This window comes from Manduca sexta, chromosome 19 (genome assembly GCF_014839805.1).
Source record: "Manduca sexta isolate Smith_Timp_Sample1 chromosome 19, JHU_Msex_v1.0, whole genome shotgun sequence".
Lineage (NCBI taxonomy): Eukaryota > Metazoa > Arthropoda > Insecta > Lepidoptera > Sphingidae > Manduca > Manduca sexta.
The window spans coordinates 6,416,810-6,428,874 of NC_051133.1; the positions used below are offsets into that span (position 1 = coordinate 6,416,810).

General features: G+C 35.4%; 1 protein-coding gene across 1 annotated transcript; it reads left to right on the forward strand.

The window, feature by feature from the left end:
• The first annotated feature begins 78 nt into the window (after positions 1–78).
• LOC115445617 (polycomb protein Scm) lies at positions 79–6,395 on the forward strand. The gene is made up of 5 exons (XM_037440381.1): positions 79–1,325; positions 1,648–1,945; positions 2,271–2,486; positions 3,155–3,439; positions 3,988–6,395. The coding sequence occupies exons 1-5, from the start codon at positions 274–276 to the stop codon at positions 4,120–4,122; spliced, it is 1,986 nt and encodes a 661-aa protein (XP_037296278.1). The 5' UTR covers positions 79–273; the 3' UTR covers positions 4,123–6,395.
• The last annotated feature ends 5,670 nt before the right edge of the window (positions 6,396–12,065 follow it).

Genomic DNA, 12,065 nt, shown 5'->3' on the forward strand with positions numbered 1-12,065 from the left:
TTTTTACGTTACACTTTAGTATATTCTATACTAAGTAATTTAAATTACCTATCTATGTCGTGAATTGTGTATCCGAACGTATATAAAAAACTAATATGGCTGTTGGTTGCGCGTCATAAATACGTTCTGACGTTGTTTATATTTGCGCAAAAATATATAAATTGTGTTTATTACAGTACCAATCAGTATAATTCGTAAATATAATGTGATTTGTATATTCAGTTTACCATTAAACTGTACTCAATAATGAATTAAAAGTTACCTACGAAAACAATGTCAAACAACACTGTCGGTTCGTCGGGACCTGCTCCCGGCAAAATACGTGGACCTGGAAGACCACCGAAACGTACTTGTACTTGGTGTGCGGAGAGTAAAACTCCATTGAAATATGTCTTACCTACTGAAAATGGAAAGAAAGAATTTTGTTCCGAAACGTGTCTCTCTGAATTCAGACAAGCTTACAGCAAAGGCGCGTGTCTCAATTGCGACAACGTTATCCGTGGTAATGCACCTTCAAGCAGCAAGAATTTCTGTTCTACCTATTGTTTCAGCAAATATCAAAAGAAAAATGAAAAAAGAACGACATCACCGCAGTCTGGCAATGGCGCAAACGGAGTTGAAAATCATTCTAACAACAATTCTACAGGTTCCTATTATGATTTGTATCAGTCCTTTGATTGGAGTGAATATATGAAGGAAACAAACAGTTTAGCTGCACCACAAGAATGTTTCAAACAAGCAGCGATGCCACCTGTGAATGATTTTAAAGTGGGAATGAAACTGGAAGCTCTGGATCCACGTAATTTAACCTCAACATGCATTGCGACGGTCGTGGGTGTGTTAGGCCCGCGCCTAAGGCTTAGGTTAGATGGTAGTGACAATAAAAATGATTTCTGGCGTCTGGTAGATGCCGGTGACATTCACCCTATAGGTCACTGTGAAAAAAACGATGGAATGTTGCAGCCACCCTTGGGATTTCGCATGAACGCTAGCAGTTGGCCCATGTTCTTGCTGAAGACCCTTAATGGTGCTGAGATGGCACCTGCTAAAGTATTTCAACCTGAACCGCCTACTCCCAAATCAAATTTGTTTGTTGTCGGTCAAAAGCTGGAGGCTGTTGACAAGAAAAATCCACAGTTAATTTGTTGTGCCACTGTTGGAGCTGTTAAAAATGACCAAATACATGTTACATTTGACGGCTGGCGGGGTGCTTTTGACTACTGGTGTAGATATGACTCTAGGGATATTTTTCCTGTGGGATGGTGTGCTAGAGCTGGACATCCTTTGCAACCACCTGGTCAAAAAAGTGCCACGGCACCATCAAGGTATTTCTTTTTTTTTTTTTGTATTTAACACTATAATATTTGGAAAGTAAAATATTTGAAAAGCTAATTGAAAATAAAAAAAAAACTGCATGTTTAATAAAATGAAAATATGTTAAAACAAACCACTTTAATATTAAAAAGAATATCAAGCCCAAGGAATCGTAGTCCCAACATACAATTCTCAATGGATTATAAATCACTTATAGTTATTTCATATAGTGTTTGTTATTTATTTGCCTTTGATGGAGATGGACCCTTATTTTTTTCCATTATAGAATGATTCTGTAATTTTGAGTGTTGTAATTATATAATTTTTCATCAGATTTAAATTACGTCCCAGTGGGATACCAAATGCCGCTCTTCCGGAAGGAGGTTCAACTGGGTCCGGAAACTCGAATAGTACTCCCACCACCACCCCTGTTGCTACAGTACAGCTACGTATCCGCAGCAGTTGTTTTGGTGGTAATAGTTCCTTACCTAGTAGCGTAACAGGATCTGGACCTTCTGGAGCGGCCGAAAATCTTGCCAGAGAATTACTGAGTGTGCACCCGGATCCACAGAGGCTTACCAGAGCAATCCTGACTGCGTCTAGTAACTATTCTGCATTAACAAATATTCAGGTAACTTTCTGTTCTTAGTAAAATTATATTCTTGACTCATATTATTTATGGCTCATTCATGATATGACTTAATAGTTTTATCTTTTTACTACTTGCTAGGTTAATCCTATACTTTAAAAAAAATGCATTCAAAAATGGAACTATTTCATGTCCTTTTTTTAGATATCTAGTTTTGTATTTATAGTGAAAATTACTTTGCAGATATAAGAAATTTTCTATAAATTATGCACTTATGACAACCTTATTTTATAAAGTCCTTAGAATGTATGCTTCAAGCTAATTTTGATAATGAATGGTAATGTATCTTATCTTTTATTATTTACAGGTTATGGCAGCAAACAAATCCTATTCAGTGAAAATACCATCAGAGTTAACTAATGATGAACTCAAGAATTGGCTTAAATCATTGTGCACCTGTGTGGGTTGTTGTGTCGGTATGATAGAGATAGATTCTGGTGAGGCTGCAGGCCGGCCTTGCTCACTGTGTGGTGAATCCACTTCCAACAATGTCACTTCAGCTGTCAAGAGGCCCAATAGTGTGGTGAGTTATTATCAAAACACAATATTTATTTACATGACATTGTCACATTGCATCAAAGTTAATGTTTTTATGGGCATATTTATGGTCTTTATGTGCATGTGATGAATATGAAATTTTTTATTCACCTTATTTTTAGGAAGCATTGAGGACAGTATGTTGTATATTGAAAACTTCAGAATATAAGTGTTTTAGAAATTAAATATGACTGTTATTTGTGAAGTAGTAATTTATATTATAGTGTGGCAAAATAATGGTAAACATTGTGTGTTCCAAACATACTGTTGACCACCGAGAAACATTGTATTTCCAGACAATTGCCAAAATTGTACTGGCCTTCTTTACTGAATGTACACAATGTACTTCACTGTATGAAATCTGATCACTTGAACGAATCACTGTAGAAGTTTTTTCCTTCTGGGAGAGTAAGCATTAGGAAAGCACTAAGAAAAACTTTTTTTTTCTCTATTGCAAGTTGAATCTCAAACCCAATCCATTTTTGTGTCCACCATTACGTAACCTTAAGAGTAACCATGAGAGCAATCTTACGAGCAACATAAACTGATTACTATTGGTGACCCCAAACAACCCCCGACCCGACAACCTACCACAATCATCATGATACCACATTGTTTTGTTATTAGAAAACAATAATGAAATGTTGGTTATAGGAGGAGAGCGATACAGCAAGCGCGAACGGCGTAGTGTGCGGCGTGAGTGGGGCTACGGGTGCAGGCGGTGGCGCGGCGGGCGGCGGCGCGGGCGGCAAGGTGGCGCGCGTGTCGCCGGAGCGCGCGGAGCCGGCGTCGTCCACCACGCCCGCGGGCGCGCCGCTCGCGCCGCCGCCGCCCGCGCCGCACGCGCCGCCCGCCGACTGGTCGGTGGAGGACGTCATCGGGTTCATCGCCGCGGCCGACCACGCGCTCGCCGCGCACGCCGACCTCTTTCGCAAGCACGTCAGTAACGTTCATACGTTTTCTCATGCCAAGCAATTTTTCTCACCTCATGCACTTGCATGCGTAAGACTACTTGTCTGTTAGAAAACATTAAAGCTAAAAAAATGTTTAATTAATAAATATATATTATGTTGCAAATTGCTGTTTGAAGGAACACTTAAAACCAAAACAAGCACACACGTGTTTATTTTCGCGGGAATAGGCAGAGGTGCAACCAGAACACCTATTTCTCACCATATGTGATCCATGCTCTGACATTACAAGGAGTGAGGCTAAAGTCATTTCAGGTACAAATTTCAAATGCCTGACTGATACTGCGCAGAAAACTTTGATTTGGGATTTAAATGTGAGACCTCAGAGTAGTGGCATAGCTACTGAACAATTTGAAAGAAACAAAACAATATGATACCTTCACAGATTGTTGCCAGAACATAGGGAACTTATGCCTATTTCATTAGTATATTTAACCATACAATCAATTTTTTTAAGTAGTATTAACTACTGAGTACTTTCGATCCCCTATCTTCAATAATGATTTTATGTTACAGGAAATTGACGGAAAAGCCCTTCTGTTGTTGAACTCCGACATGATGATGAAATACATGGGTTTGAAGCTAGGCCCTGCCCTGAAGATATGCAATCTTGTATCAAAAATAAAAAATCGCAGACATTATAGTACCTAGGTACGCCGATTACGTTTAGCTATGGATTTGCTCTTAGAGTCTGAAACTACAAGTTTCTCATTCTTTTGTTACTTTAAGTATTTTATTGCATTTTAAAACATATTCATTACTTTCTCAAATGCAAGTCTATTTATTTCCGAATCTCACAAATAAATTCTTTCTTTGTATTATAAGACAATAGCAAAATTGTTGTATTAATGCTTACGTTTTTTATCACAATTTGTAACCTATTGCTTATATTATTATGACACATTCTTTAAAGTTATAAATTTTACATTGTAACAGTTTGATTCTCAAACAAATTTGTTTTCGAATCACCGAAAAATCAATACGCAATAAAATTAAAATAATTGTAAATTTTAATAAATTTCCTGTAATATTTTAGTAATTATATTTTGTAAATATAAGTGTTTAAATTCATGAAATTGCATTTAATGTAATATGTGCTCATTTGGTATCTTAGCCTGCAAGTATTTCAAAAGTTATTAATCTAGCTTGCCGTACCATATAGGTATTTCGATATATATTTGTAAATGTACATAAATACTATTAAAGGCTAGTCGCTCGTCAACTATTAAAGAAAATAAGTACATTATTATTATTGACTTCCAAATTAATCATGTGTACAGAAATTTTATCGTAGATTAGGGTCTTAGTGCCTTTCAATTAGGAGTACTTAAAATCCCAGTTAATATCTGCAATAAAAATAGATTTATCCGGAAAACACCAATGACAGTAGCTGTGATTACCGAGTTGTTGACTCCCTGCATAAAGTCTGAGCAGTTATATATTTTGAAGGGAGGTAATAGCACTTCCATCATACATTTATATTTATTGTTACTGCTTAACGATGGCGACCGATGACAGATTATCTTATATTATCAGTCATTGGTCGTTGTCGTATTGGTACTGCGCCAAAATTCCCATCGTTGGCTCGAATGTGAGTTTTCAGTGGTGTTTAAGGTTAACTATAGTATTCTGATAAATTATATTTACGTATCTAGTATAAAGTCGTGCCTAGTCTGCGGGCATCGCTGCATGTTATTCATATATTTCTTGATAAAAAATTGACATACATGATTTACGGTGCTCATGCACATATCTTAGTCAGGAATTTTAAGGATTTTCGAGGCTTTTTATTACCTTACTTCAAACTGGTTAAAATAAATGTTAGTTATAATAAGCCATTCCTTTGCGTGCACCCTATCGCTCACCTATTTATCATTATTATTTTACTTAAGCTGCGTACTAAATATAAATTCGTATTACAGAATTATTTCATAACTACGTGGTCCTCCGAGCTGGATTCTTTATTGGAAGAGATGGGTGGAACATGAATGTTTATATATTCCCCTTATTCTCGTTTCTGAATAGAGTCCACTTCGATACTAGCTACTGTTCAAGCTCTCGAGTTAATTTATTTTTGCGATGTATCCTTCATTTTGATCGTTAACATGGTAAACGTTAAAAACGGCTATTAAGACTCACTAGGGGGCACACGTGGAGTGTTGTGGTTTTGTTAAATGAATATAATAGGTAATGAAATATTAAAAGCAAGTATTTGTTCCTGACGCCTATACTGCTTGAGAGTGATTGGTAAAATTACATTTTATTTGTAAAGCTACGTTTTACGATATTTAATTTGCCATTTTCAAATGTTATGAAGTTAAAAGTTTCATCATGTGATATTTGAATGTTATCTGTTATAGTGATAAATAATTAATAATTATTATTAATATGTTGTTTTAATAATTACGTGATGTATATTTTAAGTTCTCACATGACATAAATAAATATAAGTTTGGTAGTTATCGAAAGCCTATTTTTGGTGTAAATATTTGTAATTGGATAATTATATTTTTAGATAAACAGACCCAGTATATTAGGTTTACTTGGCGGTTATTGTGGACATGTGTAGCTATGAAATGTTTTATTAAACGTCTGCAAACACTAGATTTTATTGTTTGAGTATTTAAATTGCACTAATTCGTGTGCAAGCTTTTACGTTGATAGCGTATTATGTCAATTTATGAATCGAACCGTTGGTAATTTATAATTTTTATTTTATGTAGGATTTGTTTCTGGTCAGAGTACAAGTGAAGCGTCTGATACTCTGTATATAGTATTTAGAAAACAATTATTTTCGCGGGGCAGTTTCGCGGTATGAAAACTATTTTATTATTATTATAGAATTTTAATAATTGTATGTATATACATAGCTGAGTAATTGAAACAGATGTGTATAAATTAAATTCAATAAAAATACAAAAATATATCGTTCGTATTTATTCTATTCTATTTCCTTGATGACATACGGTAATTGTCTATGATTGATATTATAAAAACATAATTAAAATGAGCCATTCACATATAAAATATTGCAAGGCGTATGAGTGAGGGCGTAGTGAAGATATCCCACTACCCTATTTTTTCGCGCGTATTGATACAGATTTTGGATGACGTACATTTTAAAAAACAATAAATGAGTCAAGACTGTAAGTAAATTTTTGCAAATGTGACTGGTTCAAAAGGTTATGCAAAATAAAAGTCAACGCACCGAACTAGTCGCGAGTCAATCGTATGAAGTATGCAGTGAATACCCATTTTTTAAATTATAAAAGTAACGACAAAGTTGTTCATCACTGTAATCTATTTCAGTTTAGGGTCACGCTGCAAAGTGAAACAATTTTTACGTTCATAATTTTGTTCCTGTGGTGCCGCGGAAATAGATGAACTCACCTATTAGGAGAAACATCACAATGTCGCTTGTAACAGCTTTTTGCACAATGTTTGGAGAATGTGTGTAATGTGTGAATACAATACAAACGAAGTCTAAGTATTAGTTGCATTGATTGACAATAGATGACCTTATTGCTCGAAAAATATCACATCCAGATTGATAAATAACATAATCAAGAGCAGAAGTGCTATATGGTGGCATTATATTTTATTTTAGTATCGCTAAATGCATTAAATAATAAAAGAGAATACCAATAATTAAAACTCAATTAGTAGGTAATGAGTAAATTTAATTATATGGATATTTATTACTAATAAGACTAGCTAAATTGAAAAAAAAAACTAATAAACTTGCGATTAATATTTGAGATAAGAATACCAAGTTTAAAATATTAATTAACCTGATTTAAAATTAATAGTGAATGCCTCGGTGACGTAGTTGTATAGCTGTACAACTATCGCGCTGCGGTCTAGGGTTTGACCCCCAGGTTATGTAAACTGGTTTTGGGATTATCCCCCCAACTAGATGGGCTATGGATTTTTTTAGGATCTAACGTACCTTATAATATGGCAAAATGTGGCTATGATGAGAGTTGTCTACCGCGGGAAAGGGGACATGGCGTGATGCTAAGTATGTATCTAGTGAACATATTAATATTTTATTTTTAAAGTCAAACTAATTATCACCAGTCACTAGCAACGGATATTCAGGCCCAAATTCGATTTGTAGGAAATATCAACCCGCAACTTAGATATTAACACGTGCAAATAGTTCAGGGCTCCCAAAGAACTTAATATTCTTATATCGATGTTTTATATTACTGTAAATAGCTAAATACCTCGACATTAAACATAACACACCGCCAAAGATTACTCAAAAAAAAAAAATGCATATTACATTATATTAGTAAAGTGTTACATTTTCTTGTAAATTAAAGTGGAAACTATCACCCGCCGACAAGCATAAGCGTAATCTATGACTCTTTCTAGTTAAGTTAGTTACTTCATTTTTAATTGTCTGCATAATTTATTATTGAGGGAAAAATGTATAAAAATGTTATCGTGTAATGCATAATAGGATGGAACGTGCCTGCGACTACACCTCGCGTGCACGTTCCACCTTAAACTAAGATTTTGAGCTAATTTTGTAAACGTTATCTATGACTTTATATCACTTTAATTTCCTAACTCAAAAGCGTTAAAACCAATCATTATTCCATTAACACGAGACAATACGAACAACGAATGCTGGCACATTATATTGTCACATAATTTTAATTTTTAAATTTAATCTAGTTAATTTACCTTCCATCTTCATTTTATTTTAATCATAGGGGGAAAATGTTATTGTGTAGTACACACACAAAAAAAAAAAAAAAAAATTGTACTCCTTTAATAATGTACATAGATGCCATCTCTTTATAAAGAAATCACTGTATTCTGTAGATTTATAGCTGATTCTAAGTGTAAACGAAGCGTGCTCTCGGAAAGCATCCCGACGCGACGCGACCACGCTTCGTTTTAATTGTCTCACCTAAATTCATTTAACATGAACTCATTCAATGATTCAATGACTGTTTGATCTACGTTAATTTAGTACTGTGCAACTCATTATAACCCTGTAACATTAATATCTTACTAATATCTTAAACTAATAATTAATTACCTAGTGGGGAAAAAAAAAAAAATCTTGAACTTTAATAACGTACATAGATGCCATATCTTTATAAAGAAACTATTGGTAAACGAAGCGTGCTCTCGACAAGAATCCCGACGCGACCACGCTTCGTTTTAATTATCTGTAGATGATGATTAATTTAACATGAACTCATTCAATAATTAACCGAACTGATCAATCAATCAATCACACTATTCACTTTATTCACTGACACATTGGCGATCACTCTGAGCGATAACTCAATAACCCGCTCTGAGTGGTCGCCGATGTGCAGTCCTCATCCTTATCCTTTCTTTCCCAATTCCTCCTTCCTTCCCCAATTCCCTTCCTTTCCCCTCCTAAACTCCCTTGGCCCCCGCAGTCGTTAAGCCGGGAGGAACCAGTATACCGTTCGCAGGTTCCTCTCGGTGTTGACTGCGGGACCAGCCGTTAAAAAAAAAAAATTGTTCAGGGCATTAATAAATATGCTTATATAACTTTCTCAAACTAAGGTTGATGTATCTATTTTATTTTTAAAATAACTTGGATGACGATTACGAGTTTTAAAAGTATGTTTCTATGGGTCGCACCAAATAAGTAGGCACTAGGCAAACAATAGTTATCATCGTTAATTCAGTTTATAAATATTTAGTGCTGTAGCTAAATAATATCTACCTATTAACTTAATTTACATACCGTCGTCTATGAGTAGGTAATAAGAAAGATAAGTGCTACGCAGTTTTTGGTCTACCTACTTAAGGGATTGTTAATGTTTATAGTCTAATGTTTTAAAGTTTGGTGAACAGCACAGATTACCTTCAACAGTATGGAATTTAGATTACCGTTTGCGCTCAATTATTTAATTGTACGGCTTCTTTATTTCATTTGATGAAATTAGATAAGAATTGATAACGTACTATGTTGTATGTTGGCAATGAATGCATCTTGTGGACCTTGGCCGACACTTTTATCGCTAAAGACCTGCATAGCAAATATAATCTGTGTTTGCCTGTATCCACTAAATATCTTGCTTTTCAATTCCCAAATTTGTCTAATTTCTTTAATTCTGAAGTGAATTTAGGGTTTTGCACCGGAGATGATTTTAACCGTCAAAAATTTTAGTACGATTTTCAAAAATCTTCGGAGATTGTTATATAGTAAGATAAGATGTAGATAGATAAGCAGAAATAAACATTGCGGTGGTAACTTCCCAGGCGGACTCTCACATATGAGAAACCTACCACCAGTACTTCGATGTATGTATTGCGTATTAGTGGCATTTTTTTAGTACTTCTATACTTGAACATTTTCAGATGTTATCTTGCCGTGATAATGTACACGGTCACAATAGCACCCACTAATACCGACCCTATGCGTATTTGTAGCACCATAAATAAGGCTCAACAGTTTTTCGCAAAATTTATGAGATTCTCCAGTTTTCTCGCCCCCGGAGCAAATCCGTTCTTCTAGTGACAATAGGTACACGTTAGTGGTTTTAGTACTTGAATCGATCTAGCCAGCACGGCGGCATCGCTAGTACCGGGGGGTCGTCGGCGGGCGGCTGGGGGCCGTCCGCCCTTAGTGTACGTTGTGCACATCTCGTACATTGTGATGACCCCCGGGTTGGACGGCGGCGTGGAAGGTAGGCCTCATGCTGCCGTTGACGCCGAGAGCGTCCTTCGGTTACGCGGGGTCTTCTGAGAAATAGGAGACGGGCAGGGCGGTAGTCATAAGGCACATTCTCCGCGAAAACAAAAAAACAAAAATCGCTAGTATGGGTATCTCCACAGACATGACAGCCCATTGTTGTATGTCTGCTAGCTGTAGTTACGGGGATCACGCAAGTAATTCTGATAAAATGGTTATTTTATGAGTGTTAGAGACACGAACAGAATAATTAGGATCTAATTTGAATATCGCATGACACTGACCAGTGAGCATTGAGAAGTGACATTGCATGTTGTATACATATGGGAATATAAAAAAAATGTTTAATAGGTCATACATGCTAAAGCCTACGGAAAATCGATCCTAATATCCACATTGCTATAAATATCTTTTAGACTGCTTTATTCCTCGATATGTGCACTGAGGTCAGTGCTGCAATAGACCAAAATTTTTGTTATATAGTAAAGATATGTCAGACCTAATGTAATCATTTTTATTGATTCATGTCTATAACATACGTGCCTTTCATCTCCTAAGGGACAACTAGCGAAACTTCGCTGACCTTATATCCATACAATAATGTAATAGTAAACGAGGTGTCTGCGCACAGAGTTCACCAAATCGAACGTAAATTATAAATACGTGAATAGCAAACGGATGTAAAACACGCGAGTTTTAAAAAGTATTTTCTTTAAAAATTCTGCAATCTTGCACTCCTCTTTGGAGTAATTATAGTTTGAAAGCAAAAGAAGTAAATTATTTAGACATAATTATTAGACATTTCCAATGACAACGATGATTTCTATTCTTCTAGTGTTTTGTATTATTTGTGTCCCTGGGTAAGTAGTTTTTATAATTTAATTCTAATAAATACACGTTATAGTGTAGTCGATGTATCCATATTTTGTCATACATGTTAATTTTATCACCTTCACACAGACAATCTATTCAAGGGTAGGTAAATTATGGGTCGAAGAAAGTCCCTCAAAATATATTAAGTATCCAATATATAAGGGATCGAAACCGGATCCTTGCGTTTTACCGGGCTGCAACTAAATGAAGAGGTGACTTATTTATATTGTTTGATGTTTCATAAATGCGTTTAAGCTTTAAGATATATATCCACCACGTGTAAATGACTTATTATTATAAGGAAAATATGAATAAAATATTCGTCCCGATCACTTTGTTCTAAAAAATAAAGTACTCTAAATACATGACAATTTTATCGAGGCGTCATTTATAGTTATCAAATGTCGATACTCAAAGGCTGCTATTGTATGTGTTTCCATAATAACAAAATAAGTCATAAAAACTACACACTTAGTTCCATCGGAAATTAAAGACACTATACAGGAGGAGATTTTTGACAAACCTACTCAACAGTGGCGATTACATTTAGAGGGAGATTCAAATTCGCCTGTGTGGGTACTATGTAGAATTCTCTAAGCTTATTCGAAATTAAATGTCACTGATTTTATATCGTAATGTAGGTAAATATTTTTGAAGAACCTCCTAATACCTATCGGAAAAACCACGAACGTACCCACATCATACACACCGCCCTATCATCGGATTATGAGAGTGAAGGAACAGAGAGTGCAACTGTGTATTGCGCATTCACTTGTTCACTATAATATATGTATCTGCGAATCTGACTAATCTCTGTTGAGATTAGCCGCTGTGACGGAAATTCGGCTAGGAGGGATTCATACATTCATACACGCCGCTATCCAAATGGAGAGTCACGTTATATCTACTTAATATAATTTGTAGTATAAGGACATAAGTAGTTAATTTGAGTGACAATGGTATTTATACTAAAGGTTAATTATGGGGTATTCTATAAAAGTTCTGTTCATTTGCTCGGTTTTTAGCT